The 26,887-nt window shown below is 39.2% G+C and overlaps 4 protein-coding genes across 4 annotated transcripts in view; 2 read left to right on the top strand and 2 right to left on the bottom strand.

Moving 5' to 3' along the window:
• The window catches only part of LOC137585694 (uncharacterized), a 57,302-nt gene that overhangs the window by 15,309 nt on the left and 15,106 nt on the right, over positions 1 to 26,887 (bottom strand). The gene's annotated exons all lie outside the window — the stretch shown is intronic.
• The window catches only part of Fur1 (Furin 1), a 134,490-nt gene that overhangs the window by 97,553 nt on the left and 10,050 nt on the right, over positions 1 to 26,887 (top strand). Inside the window, 5 exon segments of the mRNA XM_068301578.1 lie at positions 24,929 to 25,168; positions 25,222 to 25,350; positions 25,412 to 26,286; positions 26,378 to 26,551; positions 26,608 to 26,726. Of these exon segments, the coding sequence (XP_068157679.1) occupies positions 24,929 to 25,168; positions 25,222 to 25,350; positions 25,412 to 26,286; positions 26,378 to 26,551; positions 26,608 to 26,726 (1,537 nt within the window).
• Positions 456 to 2,307, top strand: alrm (astrocytic leucine-rich repeat molecule). Its single transcript, XM_068300416.1, has one exon. It carries the CDS (start codon positions 615 to 617, stop codon positions 2,061 to 2,063), a length of 1,449 nt encoding a protein of 482 aa, XP_068156517.1. The 5' UTR covers positions 456 to 614; the 3' UTR covers positions 2,064 to 2,307.
• Positions 22,993 to 24,889, bottom strand: ND-49L (NADH dehydrogenase (ubiquinone) 49 kDa subunit-like). Its single transcript, XM_068301580.1, has 2 exons — positions 24,623 to 24,889; positions 22,993 to 24,561 (listed from the first exon to the last, which is right to left on the bottom strand). The coding sequence occupies exons 1-2, from the start codon at positions 24,792 to 24,794 to the stop codon at positions 23,210 to 23,212; spliced, it is 1,524 nt and encodes a 507-aa protein (XP_068157681.1). The 5' UTR covers positions 24,795 to 24,889; the 3' UTR covers positions 22,993 to 23,209.

Raw genomic sequence — 26,887 nt, 5'->3', positions numbered from 1 at the left:
CAAGAATGGATAAACCACACACACACACACAAACACACATCTATGATATATATATAGACACATAGATATCAGGGCATGGAATGAAATGCAATAAAATAAATTTGAAATATAGTTAGTGAAATAGTTTTTGTGCCGCTTGCACTAAAACGAAACTGAAAGTTGGAAAAGAACAAAAATAAAACAAAATACTTGCTGAGCGACAGAGTTTAATTGAATTAAATCAAAAACTACAACAACAACAACCACAAAAACAATTAATATGGGTAATAGACAGAGACAAGCTGCCAAAAAGAGAGACAGAGAGAAAGAGATAGATGAATATTGCAGCTTAGATTTGGGTTGCTTACCCCTTTCTAGTTGCTATTGCTGGTGGAATTGAATTGAGGGGCCCGCATCAAGTTGGGGTCGACTAAAGCAAGTGATTTCCAACAGATTGAACAGTTGAGCCAGTTGCTTCGTGGCGTGCGCACACACACCAAATGAATCTCGAACGAAAAACCTCAAAAAAAAAAAGAAAGAAAAAACTAGAAACCGAAACTAGTTTTTCGAGTTTTCGCCTCAAGCACACAACGGATTATCCTGTGACGCGTCGCGATTAGTTTTTATTTGAAGCCATGCCACCCAATACTGGGTGGCTGGCCATGGTGGCGATAGTTTGGCTTGGCCTACTATTGCCACCATTGGCCATCAGTCAGCATCAGCAGTCAGCATCGTCCCCACCGTCGGGTCAATTGCGTCGCATTTGGCTTCAGGATCATTGCAATTCGGGAATCTGTACCAATGTGCAAATTGGTCGCAACGATTATGTTATACTCTCGCAGGCACCCATAGCCAAGCAGTTGATGTTGACGTTCATCAATTCGAGCATTGCCAAGATACCCAAATTGATGTTTGACACATTTCCCGATCTGCAAGTGCTGCGCATGGAGAACTGCTCGGTGGAGGCCTTTGAGCGGCCCCAATTCGAGGGTGCCAGCAATTTGATGAGCCTGTTCCTGGGTCACAATCGTTTGCGGGATATTCCAAAGAATATATTTTTGGGTGCCGACAATTTGGCCACCCTCCACATGGAGGGCAATCAGCTGAAACAGCTTGGCAATCACAGTTTCCATGCCCTAAAGGAACTAAAGGAATTGTCATTGGCAGACAATCGTATTGAAAATCTTCCAGTGGGCATATTTAATGGAATGCGGAAGCTAATCGATTTAAATCTGGCTGGCAATGCCTTGGAGGCCTTGCCGCGTGGCATCTTTGATCGAAATTTAAACTTAACCCGTTTGAGTTTGGCACGGAATCGGTTCACAGCCTTTGAATCGGAATTGCTGAAACTTCAGCCGCGTCTTTCCTTGCTCGATATTTCCGGAAATATATTACAAGAGTTGACTCTGAACTTTTCGCTGCTCGAGCTGGCCGTTGCCCATAGCTGTGATCTGCGACGATTGACCATCTATGGTGTGGTCCAGGAATTGGATTTGCATAATAATTCACTTAGAGAGCTGCCCCATGTGCCGCAGGCCATCAATGTGACCAGCCTGGATCTATCACAGAATCCTCTCGGCAATTTTGCAGCGGGTACGAATCCTTTTCGTAGATTCACCGCGCTGCAGCGACTCAATCTCTCTGCAACAAACACCCATGAGCTAAACGAAGGACTCTTCAAGAAGCAAACGCAATTACAAATGCTCGATATATCGGCAAATTCGATTTACTCGTTAAAGATCACCCTCTTCGACAGTCTCAAGTCGCTGCAATATTTCTACTTTCAGCAAAACAATTGGAATTGCGATTTCCTGCAATTGCTGATGTCGTCGATAGTTAAACGCCGTGATATATCATTCATGGAGGATGTAACACCACCCGAACTGGTCGATGATTATGTAGATGGCATTGCCTGCTGGTATGAGAGCGATAAACTCGCCAAGAAATGCGACGGTGGAGCATCTTCTGATGCTGCCATGGAATTGTCCATTGTGAGGAATGAGATTAAATCTTTTACGGAAATGGTCGAGAAGAAGTTCATTAAAGTCTATCGCATGTTAGATGAAATGAAAATGAAATTATAAAAAGAAATATATATATATATATATATATATATAACCAGCAAATTATATATTCAACAATTTATATACCATATTTATTCAGCACAAAATATTTAATCCACAATTAATATCAATTATTCTATATAAGAAGTTAGGTATATTCGACACAAGAAGAACAACAACAACGTATTTAATATTGTTTTAAGTTTAAATTACATGAAATAACTCAATAAAATGCTAAACGTGGACTCTATGGAAAAAAAACAAACAAAGAAAATGAAATATTTATACTATATTTAAGTTATTTCTTCATATTTTTTATTTGCTTTCATACAGTTTTTGAAAAGATTAAAAAAAAAAAAGTTTTCATTCACGCAGAGGCAAAATGCCGAAACAGTTTATCAGGCAATAAATTCCAAACATCCAACACCTATATACACGCACACACAAACACACAACAAAATATAAATATTAAAAAAAAAAAAAAAAACGCTAACGCTCAATTTAATACCATAAATATTTATGCAAAACAAGAGCAGATAAAATCATATAAAGAGCGCAGAAAAAATATTCACAGAATTGTTAAATAAAACTTATCAGGGTAATCGCACACTCAAACACACACACACATACTCACACTCATATACTTATAAACCGACAAAACTTAATTAAATGCAGGCATACATACCGCGGCATACACAGATAGGCAAACAGGGAGACAAATAAACAAATATCATTGGAATTTTTTATGAGCTGCCATCATACGACGACATTTTACAATGATAATAATAAATAAATTTTGTAAATATTTTTTCAGCAAATTGTTTGCCGAGTCTTCTTGTGTGTGTGTATGAGTGAATATACATATAAATGAGAGATGATCAGATAAAACGGTATAAAATATCATAAAGGAGAATTTAAAGGCCCGAAAACAGGTGTCTGAAAAAATGCACATTTAAGATCGTCTTTTACAAAATGATATGATGTTAAAATATTTAAAAACGTTCCTTGTTTACTTTTCCCCGAAATGCTAAAACATTTGACTGAAAATCGCTTAAGACTTTTACCAGAATTTAATTTTGGCCAATGTTTTGCATAATTTGGTTGAGAATAAACATAAATTACCCATTGAAAGAGAGAGAGACGCCACTTAATTTGCATACATATATGTCGATTCGTTTGGCTTGTGCATTTTCCAATCGAAATTTGTGCAAAAGTGTTTAAACAAGAACCAAAGGAGCAGAGCCATAAAGTATGCAATACAATTTTAGAGCTTAGACCATTAAGATGTGTTCTGCTGTCTATCTACAGTTTCCCCTTGTTCAATTTAATCCGCTCTGTCTCGCTTTGGTCTCCCCATCTCCTTTTGTCCTTAGTGCTTCGCTTGCTTGTAAGCAACTTCCGTTTCCGTTATCCGACGCGTCGTTTGTTCTGCCTTTGTTACAGATTCTGCTTCTGGTTCTGCTGCTGCTGTTGCTGCTTCTTCTTCTTGAGCATCATCAACAACGTCTTGGTCTTGAGGCATAACGTTAACAGCACTAACGTGCTTACGTTATGCAACATATGCGCAACACTTTACCCTCAGACATGCCACGCCACGCCCCCACGGCCCTCCTTCTTTAAATTTTTCGTCTTTTCTTCTTGTATTCAACTAAATACGTTTTGGCAAGTTTATGAAAATGTTGTTGTTGGTCTTGTTGCTGCTGCTGCTGCTGCCGTTGGTGTTGCTGCCACGACTCATTAAGAAAACAAAAGCTGCACAGAAAAGTTTCTCCTTACCTCCGCAGTGGAAAATGTTTGTTGTTGTTGGTGCTGTTTTTATTGCCATTTTGTTATAATTAAGTTGACTTTATTACCACCCTGAAAAATGTTATACAACCTACACTACGCTTAGCCTTAGTTTGAACATTTTTGGTTTACATTTATTGAACTTTTGTGCTTTTGAATTATTAATTATTTTGTTTAACAAAAGTTGGGAGTGCGCCAGTTTGCAACTGGCCAGCTGTTGCCAAGCTTTGCCTCTCCACAGAATGGAGAATGTCTTAGTAAGGGATGCCTCAAGTTACAGCAGATCGCACCACATAAGAAACCCACTAACTAACCGTGATGGCTATACAAGATGACAAGAGTCAGTTTAAGTTAACTTGAGTCCAATTAATACTTAAATAGTTTGTTTCAACCACAAAGCTGGCTTAAATTTCTTTTAAATTAACCTAAATTTCTATTTAATTTGTCGTTGCCACAGAAAAAGTTCAACAAAAACATTTTTATGCTTAAATTATATGCTCATATTATAATCGGTGAAATCGGGCGTGCATTCGTATGGAGCGCAATGGCTCATTATCAAATACAATTGCAATTATACAAGCAATTAGGCGTTAAGGCTAATTTTTTATTATTATGAAATGTTTTCGCTGCCTACATTTAGGCAAATGTGCGCGTTTTGTTTGCTGGTCCATAAATAAAACTTAATGGCGAAAAACAGTTGTGTTGGTCAGCAACAGCACCACCCCCAACGCCCACACACCAATGGCCATCTCTCTGCCAGTGGCCATTCTCCCATCCTGTCACGTAGAATTTCGTTTGGTACAAATTAAAAATGTTGAAAGTGAGAGGATATGGAAAAAATATGTTGCCTACTTTTGTGGCTCTGCTGTGCATAACAACATGAATAATAAATTAATAGGTGGTTGTGTTTGTGTGTGTTTGCGTGTGTGTGTAAGCTAGTTTCGGTAGAGGCAAACCAGGCGTATGCGTAACATGCGTTTGCATAAATTCATGCTTAATTAGCCAGCCGCAATCTCCTCTACCGTTTCCAGCTCGAAGCTTCTTGCCCTTGCCGTTTCCCTAGCCTCCTTTCCCTTGATGAACCACCAACAAGGCAACCAACTTGTAACGCCCCTAATTAGTGGTTTTCAAATGTACTTAATTGTTTTTTCTCTTTTTTATTTTTGCCTTTCGAAACATAAATAAGTATTTGTCTTGATACAGAGAACAAAATGTTAAGACCTTTCTAACCAAGTTTCTAACCTTTTTCGAAAATTCTCTCTTTTCTTTCGCTCAGTGTAGATGTGTGTTTCTTGCAGCTAATTGTAGTAACAAAAAAAAGGGAAAAAAGAAAAATCACTTTCAACACATGGCATTCAATTCAATTTGTTGTTGCTGGCGTGTTTCGTGTTCTGTTTTTTTGTTGTTGCTTTGTTTTTAGTGTTATTAACTGGCTTTTTGGCACAATTAAGCTATGCCACGCCCACATTTCGTGTACGTGTCTGCAGCGCATTTACGTTTAATTTGCAGCAGCGGGCAAAAGAAGGAGAAAACTTTTACTCATCGGGACTTGCCACGGGTAATGCACGCACGTTTCATTTCCCAGCAGCATCAACAGCAAGAGCAAAATGGAAGCATTCGCTAGTGTCTCCTGTGTGTGTGTGTGTGCTCTGTGTTTTCCAACTTTTAACCAAATTGTTTAACTAAGTAGTTAAAGCGTATAAAACTCACGTACCGAAAATATAATACAAATGTATATACACACAAAGACTTAAGCGGTAGAGACTTATGACTTATAGTTAAAATAGGAAACTACCTACACACACACTACAAATCATTTTATCATTTTGGAAATTCGTTTCCTCCAACTCCACTTAGTACTCGAACATGCAAATCAGCTTACCGCCAGCAAATCACTAGAACAATTGAACTGTTGAGGGGGGGCAAATAAAGCTTAGAGCACACACACACACAAACACACCCAGAGAATGGAGACACACACAGGCACAACATTAGCTAGCCAGTGATTCATCTGCATCTGCAACAGCAACAGCAACATCAACTGCAACATCTAGCAAAGGAGGAGCTATTTAAATTGTCATTGCACTTGGATTAGACATGGCTTTCCTTTCAGCACAATTTTTCTTCTTTTTTATGCATTTCTGTGTCTCTCCCTTTCTCTGGGTTTTCTTTTTTTGTTTTTGTTTTGCAAATTGAATTGCAAAGCAAAAATGTCGCCCATGGATTTCCATTTAAACATGACAAATGATTTACTTCTGCGAATAGCTAACAAAAAATAGGTAGCCTGCATTTGACAATAGGTAAGCAAGACTGGTAAAAATGATGGGAAAAACCAATTAGAGATTAGATGGCAGAAAAATTTTGTACTTTCCACTTAAAGCCAGAAGGCAGAACAAGAAATTGGCAGTTGACCAAAAAAAAAAAAAATAGACCATTGTTTGCTACGCTTAAGGAGTGAAAAAGGATTCATGCTCACTGCCAGCCATCGAGCCATCCAGTATATACATTCCACTTCAGTGGACAATGCCTTTAACCTCTCTGGTAGCAACCCACAAAAACGTTGCATTGAGCTGCCATTGCATCCACATGGAATGCGCAGCTGCACAATTTATAGCAAGAACCAGAGTAAATGTATCTCCGTGTCTGTGTGTGTGTGTGTAGCGTGCGTGTGTATTTGTAGGAGTATGTCAGATAACAAGCTTACTTGTTGTCTCTCCTCCCAACCACCATCTCAACTACGCTCTGTTGCATAAAATCTTATAAATTGCAAATTGAATTTAACGATAAACATCGACAGAGACCAAGGAGAACAAGAACGACAGTTGAAATAAAGTGAGAGACTTAAGAGCGAGAAAGAGAAACAGCATTTGCCATATTGAAATTACTATCCTGAGCCCACTTATTTCCTTTATCTGTGTCCTGCCGCAGCCAGAGTCTGTCGTTCTGTGTCTGACAATCATTGTGTTTGTCTGACAAATAATACATTTTTAAGTCTCAACATCAATTGAGAAATTTGATTAACTTTATCATAGACATTCAATTGTTGCCATATTAAATATCACTTCTTTCTCTCTCTCTCTCTTTCTATTTCCAGGTGAGTTGTTGGTGCGAGAGATGAAACGATTTTCTATTTAATAACATCTTTAATATCTGTATGTATATAGTAATTTTGGTAATCATTTAGCTAAGCTCTGTCCGTCTAGACTCTATATAAACTTACCGCTATATGCTCACTCAAATCTTTTACAAGGATTACACTCAGCACACACACACACATCCATAACCACACCCACACAGACACACGCACATGAAACACACAATTATGTTGTGAAACGAACAAGGAAACACAGTTTGGCATTTTGTTCATAATTTATAAGGCACCCAAAAACAAAAAAAAAAAAAAAAAAAAACGAGAAACGAAAAAGCGAAACGAAATACGAAAAGTCAGGCCAGACAGCTTGGCGACGACTATAAAGAAGACGAAGGCTTTCCCCAAACAGTTAACAGGAAAAAGGGTAGCAACAACATGAATACAAAAACCATAGGTTTCTTATTAGTTGACTATTGAATGCTCTTGTTATGTGAAACTTAAACTGGTTTATACTTACAAAAAATGAAAGTAAGCAGCAAATACTATTTCTTGCTATTTTCTAACGAGTTTCGAAATGAAATAAAACCCTAAAAGTTAACATATGACCTTTTGATGGAAATGTTTTCGCAAAATAAAAGGATTAGCTGGTGACCTTTTGCACAAAATCATATGGTCCCTATCTGTTGTAGGGTATTAAAAAAAGAGAAGCGGCAACCGAAAGTCAAAAACTAACTGCCTTTTGTTAGAGCCAACGCGCCATGTGCCCATTACGGTTGGGAGTTTCAATGTCTGTGTCTGTGCTAAGTGTGTGTGTGGCTGTATGTCCATGTAGGTGTAACAAAGTGTTATTGGGTGCAAGTGTGTGTGTCTGTGAGGATGTGCGTGTCTCATGTGTCTGGGTTTATTTGTCTCATTGCACGTTCTCCTCTGGTTTAACCTTTTTTCAACTTCCCTTTCGGCCATATTGTTGCTGGCCTCAGTATTGTTGTTTTTCTCGTCTTCTTGTATGCGCATAAATAATTCAACACACACACACATTTAGTCTTTTCATTGTTATTGACTTTACTCTATAGTAAATTTTACACGTCTTTTGTTAGAGAAAACCCAAACGCAAAAACGAGTCAGATTAAATCATTTAAGGTAAAAATTAGAACTTATAATATTTTGATTTTTGTTTTATCTCTGAATGACTGAATTTTTCAGTTTCAATTAGTCTTTTTTTTTGTTGTTACCATTTACACATATTACTTTTATTTTAAAGCCAGTTTCAATTTCAGTTTCTGGCCTTCTCACACATCCAAAAAAAACCGAAACCAAAAATGAAAAAATAAAAATAAGAGAATAGAGGTAGAGAGGGAAAATGAGAAGTAGCTTCCTAAGCGATTTCTCAATTTGCATATGTTACACACACTTGGCCCGGATGTTGTGAGCCTGTGTCTGCTGCTGGATCCTCTCACAGTCTCTCAAGTGGGACTTGACTTGGTCAGGCCTTTTGTGGCAGTCAATTTGTTAAATAAATTGAATTAAGTTGCACTTTTTTCTACGACCTCTTTAATTTTTGGACAAAAAACAAGGAAAATGAAAACGGAAACACGAATGTACAATGCCAAATTTTGTTATATTTCTGGGTCGTGTCTTTATTCATTTAGTCAGACGAAACAAAAGGTGAGAAAAACTCAAACAAAAAGAAGGGAACTCAAAGAACTTCAAGGCTGCGTTTTTTTTTTTTTACCCTATCTGATTAAGTCATTGTATAAGGGTGATGACTAATGTACTTTGTGCTTCTCTCTTAATAGGCCTTGAATGTTATATTTTCTTTTTTCATTGTAGTCCTTAAATCACCTATGGCCTTGCCAACTGTGTGTAAAAAGGAATACACCCTTTGTTAATAAGGGTATCATAAAAATGTGCAAATTTGATAATAAATAATCGCAGCTGGAAATTTTCATTATTCCTAGCGGAAGGCCAGACAAAAACAAATAAACAAACAAACATCCGCACCCCAAAAAATGTGAAGGGAGAAAAAGGCAAAAAATTTGTTGTGTTAATCTTATAAATCATAAATTTGAAAGACTAAAACAAATTTGAAAAAAATGGCTGCAAAATGAAATGAATTTGGCAAACAATATTTGGTCCGCTCCTCCTCGGCCACTCACCCACTCTCTGTCTCTCTTACTGTGTCTATAATTCTCTACGTCTCTAGCATAATTAATAATGAGAGAGGCAAAAGAAAAGCGGAAATCCAATTAAAATTTTGTTTTTCCGTCGTTTCCGTTGTGAGTTTTTTTTTTCGGTTTTTGGGTTTTTATTGCTGCCAAAGGCAAAAAGGAAAATTAAATATTAGACGGAACACAACATGTGGTATACTTAATATATGCTTGCCTGCGTCTGCTTGTTGGCATAAATTTTTGAAAGAATTTTAGTGCATATTGGCACGGTCGTAAAGAGCCCAAAAATGGCCAATTGACAAAACTTGGTCTTCACTTTTTATGGCCAAAAACGGCCCCAGGATATTAACGCAGCTCCATAGGCAGGCTGCTTAATTAGATTCCGCTAGAATCTCCTTTCCTGTTGCTGTTGCTACATACCTCGTCCTTACCGTGTACTGTCAAGTGTGTCTTTCTATGTACATACATTTCGGGGGCAACCAATTGCGCCTCATAAAAACGTAGGAGCAATAAACCTTTTTTTTTTGGTGGGTGGGGGCGCAGCCAGTTGGCGGAAAGCGAAAGTCACTCTAATGGAAATTAATATATGAAAAGTGTGAGGAATGTGGGAGGGACTAACTCCAAGTGTTACTAGGTAACTAGGCAAAGTTAGTTAATTAACTTATATGTCAAATTTGCAGATTGGCCAAGTTGAAACTAAATTGGCTTAGCCCTTACCAGTCAGTTTATATGTATTGTAGTATATGCCCACACATAAAATGGCAGCTCACTTATAATTCCATTGAAAGCCTGGCAACAGGATCGTAGTCGATATGTTTACCTTTCATCGAATATACCAAATAAAGCCTAACAAGAAGTACAAAAAAAAAAAAAAATGGGGGCGAACCCAAAGCCCAGAGGACAGCAGACGTCAGACTGAGGGCTATCAGACTAGGGCTCAGGCCGTTAAAACCGCTGGTGAAAAGCGACTTTCAATTAACATACGGGCGCAAAAAAAGGAAAATGGGAAAAAACAGAAGCGGTGCAATCTTTTGCTCCCTTTGCCTTCGCCCTCTCTCTCTCTCTTTCTTTCTGCTTCAATGTCTGTATCTCTGTTTGTTTTGTACCACCAAACTACCCACAATTCAGTGAACCTTAACAGGCAATAACGAGGCAAAAGCCACAGGCCAAACACGCACATGAAAAGCAAGAGGCAGAAGGAACGAGATCTCTGTCATTAATGCGACCGTCAGACATTTTTAAAAACACATTCACCGAGCCAAATGGTAAAGGCTCTTATTCGCATGGATTCGCTTCTCCTGTGGGACTCGTAAATTTTGCAATTTCTTCATTGTTGCTAATTTATATGACACGCCAGGGCTACTGCTCTGAGTGGATAGCAAGGACATGCGCTAATATAAAGCAAATAATGTGTTGCATACCATCAGGCGCGCTCCACTCCAAATTGTTTCATGGCCAGCCAAAAGAAAAAAAAGGGGAAAGAGAAACATCCAAAGCTCCAAACCCCGCAAAAAAACTATGCGGATAGGGAAGAGGAAAAAATGAAAACACGTAACTTTTGGTTAACCAAATGGAATATGGCAAACTCTGACCCACTCAGTCAGACTCAGAGCAGCCAGCAACAACGAGCCTCCCCAGACACCAACGCCGTTATCCCCCGGCCTTAGCCCTGCTCTCCATAACTCTGACCTGACTCTTTCTCTCTGTTTTGTTAGTTCAAATTACCTGAAAGTCCTTTCGGGCCTTTCAGTCGGTACACAAAAACACACACACACACATTTATAGAGGAAGCCTCGGCTGGGTTAAATGCAATTTTCTGATTTTTGCCTCAAATGGCAAAGAAATATGAATTTAAGCGCTTAAATGTAAATGAAACTTTCTCTGCACAATTTAATTTTAGTCACAATTCAGTGCAGTAAAATATTTTACAAGTTTGACTTTGTGATTAAAAAGTGTAACTGCAATAAACCGACTCGCATATAAAAACAATTTAATTTAACATTTCTAATCTTAGTTATAGTGTTTCTACTTTTTCCATTACACAATCCGCTTAAGTACTATAAAATTTGTGTGAATTAAGAGATTTCTTAATAAAAGCAAAAGGGGGCAAAAACACGGCAAACTAAAACTCATTTGGGCCTTGACTCCTGCCGACGAGCAAAACCCAATGGCATAAAGAAGCTCAGACTTTGTTGCATTAAAGCCAAGCTAAGAGATTTTTTTGTTGGCACTCTGTGGTCAGTCTGTGGCTTTCACATATATATTAGTATATCTGCTAGATATATGCCACAATGTATGTATATGGAATATTTTTGCATGGGCAAAAGTTGAGGGAATATTTACGGTATGGTTATAAACTGAACAATTTGCTGTCAAATTATGCCTTTGAAAGGCTAAGGCTGCGCTCGGGGTAGGAGAGTGAGTTGGATGAGTAGGAACCCCTAGCGAACATAGGGTAAGAAGTGAACAAGTGTCGTAAAAAGCACATGAAACTGTGGCAACACTTGAGCCAAGCCAGTGAGCTGGTAGGTATGCAACAATTTTTGGACATTTTTATGGGCTACCAAGAGGATGATGTTGCAAAGGAAATAGAAAAGCAGAGAGAGAGAGAGAGAGTGAAGAAAAATGGACACAAGTTGAGTTGGAAGGGCAGTAGCAGCCATCTTGCTGCTGCTACCAGCTATTTATTGAACAACAAAGAGAGCTTGTGGTAAAGAAAGGGAGCTGTGGAAAGAGAGGAATGTGGAGTAGGTTAGAGGCACTTAACATGTGTGAAAAATGCGTTCAAGGCAAAAGCCATTCAAGGTAAACTAGAAAGAAGCTCGTTGCAACAGAAACTTGGTCAGGTATTAGTAGATGTCATTCTTTCTCTCTCCTTCTCTCTGGTGTTCACACTATATACGGCATTCGTTTAACCGCAACAATTCCGTTATATGCCAAGCCTCGTTGATTCTCTACATCTCCCTCTTTCTTTACCTCTCTCTCTCTCCCTATCTCTCTCTCTTTCTCTGTATGTCCCTCTCTCTGTTTCTCTTATTGTAGGTGTGTTTGTTTCATTCTGTTTTTCTGCTCGGTTGTAGCTTGAGAGCATCGCTCGCTTGGCAAATTGCCATATAAAAAAATTGTTTCAAGCGCCACAAAATATGCAACGCTAAATTTGTGCAACGAACTAGCTGAGTGTGAATGTCTATCAGTATACACGTGAGTGTAAGTGAGATGGAAGTAAGCAGAGTGAATGCGAGAGTACCATAAACAATGTTAAAATGTTGCGCATTGCATTTTCTTTGCATACTTTTCAGCGAGCGCGCAAAAAGTTAACCCATTCTTTTTTTTTTTTTTTTTTGGTTTTGAATTAAACAACGCACGTATTTCACACCTGGTTGAGATTCGGTTGATGGCGGCAACAGGCGCCAAAAGGGGGGTTACCTGCCTTGCGGGCGAACAATCCGCGTTTAGCCGTATGAGTGTCTGACAATTGAAATGAGCGCGCAATAAGCTTGATGCGCTTGAATATGTGTGAATGAAAAGTATTTCGAAATGTATAAACAAGTCGAAAATGTATGCTTAAATTGCACAAAATGGCATTTTCCTTATCTCCGTGTGTCTAGTTTTCCTTATATCCATGTCAGACATTCACTTTATTTAACAAAGACTTGAAGTCTAAAGTTTTCAAGTGCATGTAGCAGGCTATTAACTTCCCACGAACCTTTGTAAGCAAGCGACAATACATACAAACACACTAAAACACATAACCCCATCGAATCGCAGCTGTGTTTATGTCGCCTTTTTGTTTCTCCCCTCTTAAAGGAAGTCCTTGACGAGGCACGCACGCACAACTTTCTCCTCTAAGAATGCAACAAATTTCTCTTTTTTGTTGTTGTTTTGTTTTCGTTTTGGTCTTGTTATTGTTTTTGTTGCATATTCAATGTTGTGCTTCTTTCCCCTACCTCTGTGTCCCGCGTCACGTTCCCGTGGCTTGCCACTCGACTGAACCCCTCCCCTAGTTGTTGTTATTATATATAGTTTTAAACTGGGCTACAAGCAAGCAACTCGTCTCAAATGCCAACCGAGTTGTGCAACAAAACCAAACCACTAAAGCCAAAAGCCTTTAACTTCTCTTCTATGCTGACATTGTTTTAAGTGTTCGTTCGTTCGTTTGTTTGTTCGTTCGTTCTTTTGTTCTTACCAACATTTTGTGTTGGCTGCTTCATTAAATTTTTCGAAATTTAACATATGTTTTGTGTGTCTTCGCCTTACTCGGTCTTCCTTTCTGTCTCTCGCATTCTTGGTTTTTCATGTCTGCCTCTAAGTTTTTTCCACTTTTCCGTCGTTGATGTTTATTTAAGCTCACATAAATTTCCGTCTTGAACGAAAAAAAAAACTTTTGCCATTATTCACACACATTCCCATACACCCCCACACATATGTACATAAGCCTGTCTTATTCATTTTGTTAAATTGAATTTTCCGGTCTTCTTTTTTTTTAATTTTTTATCATTTTGTTTTTCTTAGCAATCGAAGAGCAATTTAGAAAAACAACGTTTCCCCTTCTTTTCATTATTTTTTCGCTTAATTAGGTAACTTGAGTTCGATTAATGGTTTTTATTTCCTTAGCCCAAGTTTCGTATACTCTTTTTTAAGACAGGTTAGCTGATTTATTTATCCCTGTGGATCAATAATTTCTTGCCCTTTAAGACGAAAACAGAAATGCTACTCACAAATAGAGGTAATCATTATAAGACAAGAAATTGTTTTGCAGATCATCTTGGCTTTCCGGTCCTTTTATCCCTGCCACGCTCCACAAATTATGTCTCATATTTCTCCATTAGATTGGGAGAAAAACAGCCCTTAAAAGCCATTGAGCAGATATTACTTCCTCCTCCCAGCAAACAGCACTCATAATAATAATTCTATCCACTGCAACTGAAAACCTTCTCCATTTTCCTTACCTACCATACCTCCTCAAACACAGTCGAAACGTATTTGTATTGCATTATTGGAAAAGTTACGGCGTCTACACCTCCCTCGCACGCCCTCAAAATGGGTGAAAAACCACCCCAAGAGTGTAAGGAAAAGCGGGAAAAACAAAATCACCTCGGAAATTTTGATTAATGTATTGCAATATTATTTTTCATCTAACGTTCAGCTGCCAATTGCCAATTCGTTGCACATTTGCACTTTAATGGTTTCATTTGATGTTGCCACTGGCAACTCATCAGAAACAGGGAAAAATGGTGAGAAGGAGCAGGTCGACGACGGGGTGGAACACGAATAGAAATGATTTGCAATATGCTATGCCATGGGACCTCTGATTGACGAACTGTTTATTGCTGTAATAAAACTATATTTTTATATTTATGCTAAAGTTGTTACAAATTTTTTCACATTGGCAAGGTTTTTGCTGCCTTTTTGTTTTTGTTGAGTCCTGATTTCGCAAACTTAAATGCATTTTTCTTCCCCCACTTGCCCGCAATCCTTACCCATTGTTGCTATCAAAAGCCTTTTGTTAAAAAGTTTTAATTTTTTTTCCCTTTCTCTGCTTAGCTTCACGTACTATTACTATATTCTCCCAGCATAAGTTTAAAGTAATTTAACTTTTGACGAGTTTTCCTTTTCCCTTTGCCAGCAACAAAACAAAGAAACAAAAAAAAAAAAAACTATTGAGTTTTCATGCAAATTATTTCGCAGCAATTTTAAAGCTTTTTAAGCTATTTTTCTCCATGGAAAAAAACAGACAAAAATAAGGACAAGTTTTGGGAAACATTTTTTAAAACGATGAAGTTCATTGCATTGAGTATGAAAATGTTGACGTTGATGCTTTAAACCACCTTTTTTTAATATTACAATTTGTTAAAATCTCAAATAACAAAATTAGATTTGAAGTCGAGTTTATCAAAACTATAAATGTTAGTTAAAGACTAAAGTAGTCAACTGTCAATAAATCTTTTGCTGATACTTGTGAATGCATTAGCAGGATTCCTTTAAGAAGTATCACTCAAAGTGTAAGTGCACGTATGCTGGATGAAAATCTAAAGAGGGGTTTTCCCTCGTACGAATACCTCCACGACTTTTATATATGTATTTATTGTGTGTTATTTATATTTCTGTATTACATATTTGTATTCGCCCAGCTTCCCGATGGCCCATTTCTCCCACTTGAACCTTATAAAATCCTTTGTCGCCTTGTGTTTTTCTCCTGTCGAAGTCAATTTGTGTCAGACACCTAGAGCGATGGCTTGGAAATATATTTATATCTTTCATTATTGTCTTTAGTTAATTCGGTTGAAAGATGTTTGCTTTATTTAGAGTCAAGCAGGAAATGCAGAAAAGTTGAACCAAAATCAATATGGATCAGAATCTATATACATATATGACAAACCTTTGAGGGTGTACATTAAAAAGAGAATACTTCTTGCGTATATTGCTAAGGCAACCAAAGTCCTTTGAAGATTTGATGAACATTTTTTATTAAAAAAAAAAATGAACGTGGAATTATGAGAACCATTTTTCCTCTTTTCATTTCCTTGACATGCCAGCAACAGTTTTTTCCCCCGCCTCCGCATTTGGTGTAGCTTATTTTATGAATTCTCAAGCATCTCTCTGCCCAGTTGGCTTTTACTTAGACTGTGAAATGCTTCGTCTTTGAATTGCATAACATGTGATACACACACACACTCACACACCCCCTCAGTCAACTCTTGCCTCAACGTCTGATGCTTCTTTGAAGTCGCATTGGTGGCATGCCACATTTTGCAAAAGAAACAATTTCCACATAGAAAAGTCGACTAGCAAGCGCATAGCAGTTGTCTTTAATGAGTATGAGGTATCGAAACGAAACCTAATTTCAATCAATTTAGCTAACAAAAGACAGATTTGTTGCCAAAACCTAACGAATCAATTTGATTTCCCCAAAGCGAGGACAAGGAGACAAAAGAGTCTCCGAGTGCATGACAAACGGCAAAGAAATTTCGCATTTCATTAGGAAACAACTAAAAAGCAAATAAAGAAAATACGGGCGTATCGAAGAAAGCGAACAGAACGAAAAGCAATTGCAATGAAAATCGTTTTGTATTGCAAGCGATAAATGTACGACTAAGCTTTCCAACTAGGAATGGGCAAGCAAGTGGCATCATTACTCAAGCAAATGAGGTCATCATCATCATCACCATCATTGAATGGTGGACAAGGTTTTTGGTTGCAATCTCCAAATCGTACGACAACATCATTGACTCCAACTCCCCAGCAAGCGCAATCAATTTCTTTCACAAAAGGCGTATTACCCCCCATCGCTCCTTTGTCCCCCCTTTGCTCCATGTCCAATCTTTCAATGCGTGCCACACAACTGATGCTGGCAATTGAAATGCAAAAATATTTCACAATTTCTGCATTGCATGTTTAAGTTTAGGAGGAGTTCAGCTTTCGGAGTACAGAGCTAAACAATGAATGGAGAGGAGCAAGCAAGAACAATGCCAGCAGGAGAGCATTATTAATTCACATGTGCCGCCCATGCTGTGATAACATGGATCTAGTATCTATCCAGCTATTGCTCCTTATTGACCATGTATTGAAATTTTTAAATGTTTACTCATAGTTCAAGTTAAGCACTGACACTTAAAATGCCTTTACCTTTGGTTAAGGATTTCTTGTTTTCTCTTTACGAAGTTACTGATTTTTTGGCCCTATTCGATGTATATTAAAACTTCTTTTCTTTAATTTAAGCTCTTAAATTAAAACTTTTGTAAAATGAAATTTGAAGATTTCAATTTGGTTTTGCCTTGACTTATGTATCGAACATTTTTCAGCCGCTTTTTTAACTTGATTTCTGTGACATTTTACAGCCTTGATTGCTACTATTTCTGTTGCTGGTCCTGTCAAAAGTCAATAAATTCTCTCTGTGTGCTCTCTGTACAAAACCAACTGCATGCGGGCCACAAAGCGTGGTGGCAGTGGTCGGTGTGAGGAAGGGGAAGGGTCCTGCCTCCTCCTTTTTTTTTTTCCTCTGGCCACATTGTAAATGAAAATCGTTGTCCCTATTCTGCTATGGTCTTCTGCTACTGCTGGTAGCACAGTCCCTCTCGGACTGTGTTGGCCCGGGTCCTGTGTCATGTCTTTATGTCTGTCCTCTTCTGGATAAATAAAAGAATGGCTTTCTTTAAACCGACTCAATCACATTAAACTTACATTTGCTGCAACAGCTGTGACCTCTCTGGCTTTATGTATGTATCTCTCTGATCTGACATAAGTGTCCTTACGGTCAGCAATTTCCGACTATACTTACATAGGGTATTTATCGATTGCTGGCCCAGAGTCAAAGTCAGAGTTGTTGACCAAACTTTTAGGTATTATTCCGAAACACGAAACTTTTTTCTTCCTTCTGCACTCTCTTTCCATTTCAAATTTCATTTCAATTTATTTATTTGCAATTATAATGAACATTTTCCATTGGTCCTTTTCGTTGATATTTAAATATATGTATACGATAAATTGTTATACAATTCGTTACGCCTTTCAGTGGCATCAATTTAAATGACACTCCTATATGTGGGTATGCACTTGATGTTATTGTCGTTGGCGTTGGCGCTGCTGTTGCTGTTTCTGGTGCTGTCATTGTCATTTATATTTTACAGTCAACGCTTTGGCTTATAATACACAATATACAATATACAATTGCGTTTTTCTTTTCAATTAATTTCCAACAATGAATCAAATTATGGATTGAGCAGCAGCAGCAGCAGCAGGAAAAGGAAATAATTTCTACCTGTTTATAAATTGATTTTTCCACATTTAATGTGAATCGTAAATTATTCGTTTGGGTGGGTGAAAATGTTTAAAATGCATAAAGTAAATGCAATATTATAAAAGCCAATAAAATTCAATAATTAATTATGGTCGAAATGAAGTAATAAATGACGCGACAAGAGCCAATGTAAATCTTAAAGACTGAATAATAAGTAGTTTGAAATTAAAGGGACTTTTATGTCGAGGACTTGCTACATCCTTTAATACACTTTCATCTTATACATACATAGGTAGGCAACTAGCAACTCATTTTATTGGCTCACCAGAAGTCCTCAACCAAATCTAGAGCCTTAACATTGTCTGCTATATATTTTGTTGATGCCCATGAGGAAATGTTTAGAGGATATGAAAAGGGTACCATTGAAAAAGTAAAGCAACCCCCCTTAAGATATGCCATAGATTCGCAAAAGATATTGCTCCCCCAATTGCCATTAAGACCAAAGTAGAAAGAAAGCCAAAAAAAATATTTACAACAGCTGATCTCTGGGTTTATTAAATTTGCGTGCTCTACCCTCACAACGAGCCAGACCTAAGCTAGACCCACAGGGGACAGTTTTGGCTAAAGTAGACCAGGAAAGGGCAACGAAAGAGAGAGGGTCAGGACCAAGGGTTGCAAACTCGTCGTCTTTTACCTGATTGCAAAAAAAACAACAGGGGGAAAAAATGATAGTCTCAATCTCACCCATGTAAACAATTATGTGCGTTGCTGTCTAAGAGGTTTTTGGCTTGATCTAAGGGTAGTACATGCACATGGCTGCTGGTGGGAGTGTCCTAAGGACAGAAGTTGTGGAAAGCTGGCATATGGATAGCGGACGCAGCTCTGCCGCAAAAACAGTTTTGTTTATCTTTCATAAAAGTCGCCCAAAGCTGCCCAAAAAAGAAGAAAATGTTTTTGTCTTTCAACAACTTAATAAGAGAAAGCCGCAAAAAATATATGTATGTGCATATATTTTGGAAATCCACTCTAGTAGGAGGACTTACGCATAAACAAAGTCAATTCGAGAACTCAACCTTTCCCCCCGCTTAAAATATGCTACACAAATATGTGCTTCACTCAGTCTCAATAGTGGCGCCTGGCAACCCTGTCCCTGCAAATGTTTATATAACTTTTTAACAATTTAAAAACCAATACCAACAACAACAGCAGCAATAACAAGCAGCAGTAACCTCTGACCTGCAATTGTTTGGTACAAATTGTCGCCATTTTCTATAAATATTTTAACAAAAGCCTCTCAAAACCATCGCCGCCGCTGCCCCCGAGCAAATGAACTTTGCCGCTCAGTCGAATAACAATACAATTGTTTTCATTATTATGGCATCGTTGTGTTGATGGGGCAACAAAGGGCAACACATAAAGGGCATCAACACACCGACACCATAAACACACACACATAGGAATACACATTTACATGCATACATACATAAGAATTGCATGTAGGATACAAATATATGTACATATGGCTAAATATTTATATAACTATGGCAACTCTGAGCATCGAATGGTTGAAGAAACATATTGGCAGGACATTTTAACAGAATATGCTTTAAGATCAAAAAGTTTCATTCTCAGTGAAGATTTTATTAAAATGGATATGAGAGGAAGGAATATTCATACATCCAATTAGCTTAAGTTAAAGTTGTTCGGGCTTAAGCCATCCTTAATTGTGTAGTTGCCATAACTCAAGGGCTTTTAACTTGTTAACAAGAACTAATTAATTGATGAGTTAGTTAACTTACTGTTGAGGTTTTGAGCCTCCTATACCTATGGGCCAACAATAAAGATTCAAGATTGAGTTTAGAGACCGGTAAGACTTAAAAGCATTAACTAAACTTAATATATATTCCATTATTTGCACACCAGCTATTTAGGTTTATTTAGGAATGAATATAAAATAGAAAGCATCAACCAATAAGGTTTTTAGATTGGGCCAACCATTTGCTTTAGTTCCTTGAAAATATAGTTGACAAATGTTTCTCTGGCAAGTGAAAGTTATTGCATATAAAATATGCATAGAAGGAAAGCAATACAAGAAAGCATGTGTATCGGTGACCCTTTTAAATTTATCACAGGGTATATTATTAATTTTTGAGCACACTTGAGAATATTTCACTTTCAGCTAGCCTGCACTTTTACATATTTTCAATTACAATATTTCCACCTCACATATGATGACACAAAACCCTGTCTTGATACCGAGAGCAGAAAGCCAGGCTGAAGGATGGAAGGGCAAAGGGGGGAGAGAACACGTTGACATGGAACTGCTGTTGACATCGTTCAGCACAGCTTTTGGGAGTGTGACATTTCACAGCTTTTGTATGCATCACTCTTTTGGCTCCCAGTCCGTTCGGGTGATGCCCCATGTGCCCCTGTTGCTGGGGCGCACCTGTTTCTGTCATCATTTTCAACAGTGAGTGATATTTTCTTTTTTTTTGGGTGTAAAAAGTGTTGATGATGCTTCCTCCAGGCTTTTATCAGATATCTCCACCAACCGCCCACTTAATTGAAAATCCAAGCTGCATTTCTATTCTGAGTACCACTAAATTAATTATCAGCTAATTAATCGTTGCACATATTTATATAGAAGATGGCTCTCTTTCTGTCGGGTTGTCACTTCTTCAGCTATTTACCTGTGCACCTTTTTTAGTCGTGGTGTTTAAATTAACCATTTACCATGGCAATTGAACACATGGTAAAGTAAATGGTGGGTGCTCTTATTTTCTGGGCTAATTTAAAGTCCCTTCCCATGTCACGCCTCCAGTTTGGTTGGTAGGTGTGGATACACCTTTTTTCACCTCTCCTCTGTCTGTCTGTCTGTTGCATTGTACATTTGTCAGTCTCGTCCCTTTTTCTCTCTCTCTATCTCCTTGGCTCACACTCAAGTTGATTAATTAAATTGTTGACAATTTTAAAAGCTTTTTATGGAGGCGGCATTATTCACAGCTTAACATATCCCCTCGCTTTCTCTGTATCTTTCTTTTCTCATTCACTGCTTGTCGGTCGTAATTGTTTGCTGCGGTTTTATTGCTTTTCATGCCATCGTCCGTTTTAGGTTGTCTGTGATAAATGCACTAGAAAATTAGCCAACTTGGTTGTCTTCGTGAAGAAATTCGTGTCAACTAGAAAATTCTATTTAATATGAGAACATTAACAAGCCAAAAATATGAGAAAAAGAAAAGAATAAAATGAGAAAAGAAGAGAAAGCGAAAAACAGATTCAAAGCTCAAGTGAATAATTTTTGTAATTTACCAAGACTAATTTTCATTACAGAATTTTACTTTTCTACATGTCTTTTGGGCAATCTTTCAGTTTCTTTCTCTTTCTCTCTCTCTCTCTCTCTCTGTGTATATCTGTCTGTTTCGTATCTGTTTCGTTCTATCGCTGTCACATACATATGCAATTTCCATATGCTACAAATCTGTCATTTACATTTATGAGCTCTCAAACGCAAATGGCTTGTAAAAGTTAATATCCTGACAGGAGGCATCCATGGCATTTGCCGCACAAAGGCACAAACGAAATGCCCATTAATCCATCAACGTCCAACGCATTGCCACTTAAATTTGATGGCCCAAAAAAGATATCCCCAGTTGAGTTTTGTAAGTCAATTTTAATTGAAACCGCAACAAAACAATTAAAACTAAGCCCGGACTGGGCTCTGTGTCCCTATCCCTATATCCACTTTCATTTTGTTGACGCACTATTCCCCCCTACCTTCCCTTCATGGAGTTTTTAGTCGTTTCAGAATGGTGATATATGTATATATTTATATCTATATCTATAGTATGTGTATTACGTATATGTAGTATTAACTTAACTTTTCCAGTAAACTCAATTAAAATGTTGGGCACAAAAAATTGCATATGCATGGGAAGTCACAAAGCAAATATGTATGTATGTATGTATGCCCAAGTGAGTGTGTGCGTGAGTTTTGGGTGGGTATGTGTGTGTTTGTGTTGCATAAATTAATAAACTTGATAAAGAGAAAGAGAGATAGACAGGAAGATACGAAAAACCACTCGACGAGCATAAAAACTAAACGAGCTTTGAGTGCTGGGCGACACGTACGCAGAGAGGGGATAGAGAGTAGCAGCAATTAAAATTTTAGCAGTAGTTGCCCACCAGGCGGATGTATGGCCAAGAGAATGGTGAATGGTGGTGGCATACTGTCAACACACACGTACACACACTTCTCAAATTTCATGACAAACGCCAGCCAGCACACAGAAAGAGAGGGAACCGCTTCCGCTGTTGCCCAAAATCGGCGAAGGCATCCGCTGTGGGCATGAATAAATTGTGTTGCATACTTTTATGCGTTTACCTGTGTTTGTAAAGCGCTTAATGATGCGTGTGTCGTCCTCCCTCTCACTCTCTCTTTCACACACAAGCACACACTTTCTTCGTGTGTGTGTGTGTGTATGACCAATATACTTACAATTAAGCTGCAGTCATGTGCAAGTTTTTGGCATTCGTGCACAATGGCAACAGGCACACCGACACACACACACACACAATACATGGAAGAATTTTTATTATGACTGCTATTTTAAGGCTTTTGAATCTGACATATGACAGAGCTGTCAAGTGCAAGTGGTAGAAGCTTATGTTGAAAGTAGTTGAAATTTTCAATTACTTTAAAACAAGTTCTAATATTTAGATCAATATTTTGCTTCTTGAAACTAACATCCTTTGAGTAATCAACTTAGCAATCTTTTTTAAATGGATCACAAAACGCGATAAAAAGTAAAACTTTATAAAGTACAGTTTATTAAATCCTTTATATGATTTCTCAAAGGCCTTGCAATTTTTGAACATTGCGCCATTTTGTCGTGTAGTAGCTGACCCTATTCAATACTGATTCTAATTATACCTACATATTTACCTGAAATATACAAAAATCGAAAATGCTTTTAAGCCCAGGAAGTGTAATCTACATGTTAAATCCATTGCAACACACTTGCCAAATATGTTGACAACAAAAAACAGAGGAATACAAAATTCCATTACTGCGAAATTGTAATTACAAAATAGCTGAAGTAGCTCTTCCTCCCATCCATCCCCCCACTGTGCTGGCTTACACACATTTATTGTCTGGCATTCAAAATGCAATTTGCTAAAGAATTTTAAAACAATGAAATTCAATTAATGGGGTGTTGGCAACATAGTTTTGTATAGAACTGGGTGACACATCAGATGCCGCAAAATCAAAACAATTTTGCATAAATTTGAAAACTAATAAATTCAATTTCACACACAGATACACAGACAGAAAGGGCGATTACTTCTCTGCAGCCCCTTTCCTCTTTTATTGTTTGAGTTTGTGTAATTAACGATCGATTTCCCCGAATACAATATCCATTGATCCAATAATAGCACAAACATCGGCCAACATGTGCGTGGGGGCTATCTTACGAATCATGGCCAAATGGGCATAGGAAGCTGGACGTATTTTGCAGCGATAAGGACGCGAAGTCCCATCGGAGATTAAATAGACCCCGAATTCTCCCTTTGGACTCTCCACGGCTGTGTAGGTCTGTCCTGGTGGCACAGTGAAGCCTTGCGAGAAATACTTGAAATGATGTATCAGATCCTCCATGCCCAATTTCATATTCCTACGTTGCGGTGGTGTTATCTTCCGATCATCCACCTTGATCTCCCCCGGAGGCATCTTCTCAAGACATTGCTGGATAATACGCAGCGATTCTCGCATCTCATACATGCGTACCAAATAGCGATCATAGCAATCACCATTGCGACCCACAGCAACATCGAATTCCAACTCTGCATATGCATCGTAGGGCTGTTGCTTACGAAGATCCCATTTAATGCCAGTACCTCGCAGCACTGGACCGCTGCATCCATAATTGAGGGCCTCGTAAGCCGTTATCTGACCAATGCCAATGTTTCGCATCCGCCAAATGCGATTGTCCGTAACGACATCCTCAACCTCATCCAGGCGATCCTTGAACTGGGTGATGAACGCATACAGATCCTCAGAGAAGCCCAGTGGGATATCGGAGGCAACTCCGCCCGGTCTTATGTAGCATGCATGCATTCGAGCTCCTGAAGCTCGTTCCGAGAACTCGAACATCTTCTCGCGCTCCTCGAATAGCCAGAAAAGTGGCGTAATGGCTCCACAGTCGAGAATGGCCGAAGAGACGGCCATTGTGTGATTGGTCAGTCGCATTAGCTCTGCGAATAAAGTGCGTATATATTTGGCACGTCGCGGCACCTCTATATTCAATAGCTTCTCCACAGCCAACGAATAGGCCTGCTCATTGGCCATGCAGGACACATAGTCGAGTCGATCGAAATAGGGCAAGGCCTGTAAATAGGTTTTATGTTCAATTAACTTCTCGGTGCCACGATGCAGTAGCCCAATGTGCGGATCGGCCGATAAAATTGTCTCGTTGTCCAGCTCTAAGATCATGCGAAGCACACCATGAGCTGCCGGATGGGCTGGTCCAAAGTTTATAAATTTACTCCGGAATGTCCGGTCCACAAGCGGAGCCTTTTTGCCCTTCGTATTGGGACGCTGTTTCCATTGATCGCCAGTGGGAAACATAACAACTTTGTCAAAATCCTTATAAAATTCCGGATCTGGATACCAGTGATGGGAATCATGTGGCTCATACGGAGGTGGAGTAATATTCTCAGACCCTTCATCTTTAAAGCATTCTGTGTGAAGTAAACATAAACAGCGTGAGAAACGCGAATTTAAAATGCTTGTGCTACTCACTATCTTTTACTGTCGATAAGTAACGAGCGTTCCACAATTTTCTCCAATCGGGTTTCTTTTTCATGGTCATCTTTAGATTTTGCATATTAAAATACTTCTCACTCATGGCCTGAAAGCGGCGAATTTCTCCCGGAGTGAAGAGTTGATTTGCTATTTTGCGTATGTTATCCATTTGCTTGGATGAATGCTGAATGCTGAAGATTCAACTGGAAAATGTCTTCTCAATAGTTTTTTCTTCCGAAATGAATGTTTTGTGTATAGCCTACTACAAGTGATTTAATTTGTTCTCCTTTTTTTTTCTTTTAGATCTTCGATGATCATTATCACTTTGCCCATCACAAGGTATCGAAGCGTTCCCTCTCACCTGCCACACATCATCAGACGCGTCTCGATTTCGATGAGCGTGTCCATTGGGCCCAGCAACAGAAGGCCAAGTCCCGGAGCAAGCGAGATTTCATCCGAATGCGACCATCGCGCACCTCATCGCGGACCTTGGTGGATGTGATGGGGTTCGATGATGCCAAATGGCCGCAAATGTGGTACTTGGTAAGTTTCTATCAGCTAATAAAAATGTCAATTTACTGATTTGGTTTTTTTAGAATCGTGGTCCTGGACTTGATATGAATGTGATACGTGCCTGGAAGCAAGGCATTACGGGCAAAGGTGTCGTTGTCACCATTCTCGACGATGGACTGGAATCCGATCATCCCGATATAGAACAGAATTATGTAAGTTCAATACAAAACGCATTTGATCTTCCCATTTAATGCGTAATTTTATTTTTGTTAGGATCCAAAAGCTTCGTATGATGTGAATAGCCACGATGATGATCCAATGCCGCATTACGATATGACTGACTCGAATCGACATGGCACACGTTGCGCAGGAGAAGTAGCCGCCACGGCCAACAATTCCTTCTGTGCGGTGGGCATTGCCTATGAAGCCAGTGTGGGCGGTGTGCGGATGCTGGACGGTGATGTCACCGATGCTGTGGAGGCGCGTTCGCTCTCGCTCAATCCGCAGCACATCGATATCTACAGTGCCTCGTGGGGACCCGATGACGATGGCAAGACAGTGGATGGTCCCGGGGAATTGGCCTCGCGAGCCTTTATCGAAGGCACGACAAAGGGACGTGGCGGCAAGGGAAGTATCTTCATTTGGGCCTCTGGCAATGGCGGCCGGGAGCAGGACAATTGCAATTGTGATGGATATACCAATTCGATTTGGACTCTATCGATATCCAGTGCCACCGAAGAGGGTCATGTGCCATGGTACTCGGAAAAATGCAGCTCCACGCTAGCCACCACCTACAGCAGCGGCGGGCAGAGCGAGAAGCAGGTGGTCACCACAGACTTGCATCATTCGTGCACCGTCTCGCACACGGGCACCTCGGCCTCGGCACCGCTCGCCGCCGGCATTGCAGCTTTGGTGCTGCAATCGAACCAGAATCTCACCTGGCGCGATCTGCAGCACATTGTGGTGCGTACAGCACATCCGGGGAATCTTAAGGATTCCAACTGGGCGCGAAATGGTGTGGGCCGACGTGTGAGTCACTCATTTGGCTATGGTCTCATGGATGCCGCCGAAATGGTGCAGGTGGCAAGGACATGGAAAACAGTGCCAGAGCAACAGCGTTGCGAGATCAATGCTCCTCATGTGGATAAGTAAGCAGAGGGCTATCCCATAGGGTGATAAGTGGGTGGGGGTGGGAAGACTGGCACATAACAGTAATCCTGATTTATTCTTTATATTTAGGGTCATTCCGCCACGCACACATATTACACTTCAGCTATCGGTTAATCATTGTCGGTCAGTCAATTATCTGGAGCATGTCCAGGCCAAGATAACGCTAACATCTCAGAGACGCGGCGATATCCAATTGTACTTAAAGTCTCCAGCCAATACAAAGGTCACACTGCTCACACCACGGTAAGCGAGAGAGAAAGATAGGTCCAAGAAAGTCCTTACATTATTTCACTTTCCAGAATTCATGACAATTCCCGTTCTGGTTTCAATCAATGGCCCTTCATGTCCGTTCACACTTGGGGAGAGTCACCACATGGCAACTGGCAGTTGGAAATCCACAACGAAGGACGCTATATGGGTGAGTAATTAAGCCGATTGCGATTTCGCTTCTTCCCTTTATGCACCGATTTACTAGAGTTAAGTCTAACAATACCGAAAACATTTTACATGCTGCGCTTTCTGTGGAATATTCACGACTCATGAACTACTGAACCACTGAAACATTAACCACCAATTGTC

The sequence above is a fragment of the Drosophila tropicalis genome, unplaced genomic scaffold (genome assembly GCF_018151085.1).
Source record: "Drosophila tropicalis isolate 14030-0801.00 unplaced genomic scaffold, ASM1815108v1 contig_878, whole genome shotgun sequence".
Lineage (NCBI taxonomy): Eukaryota > Metazoa > Arthropoda > Insecta > Diptera > Drosophilidae > Drosophila > Drosophila tropicalis.
This window is presented reverse-complemented; position numbering and strand designations above follow the sequence as displayed.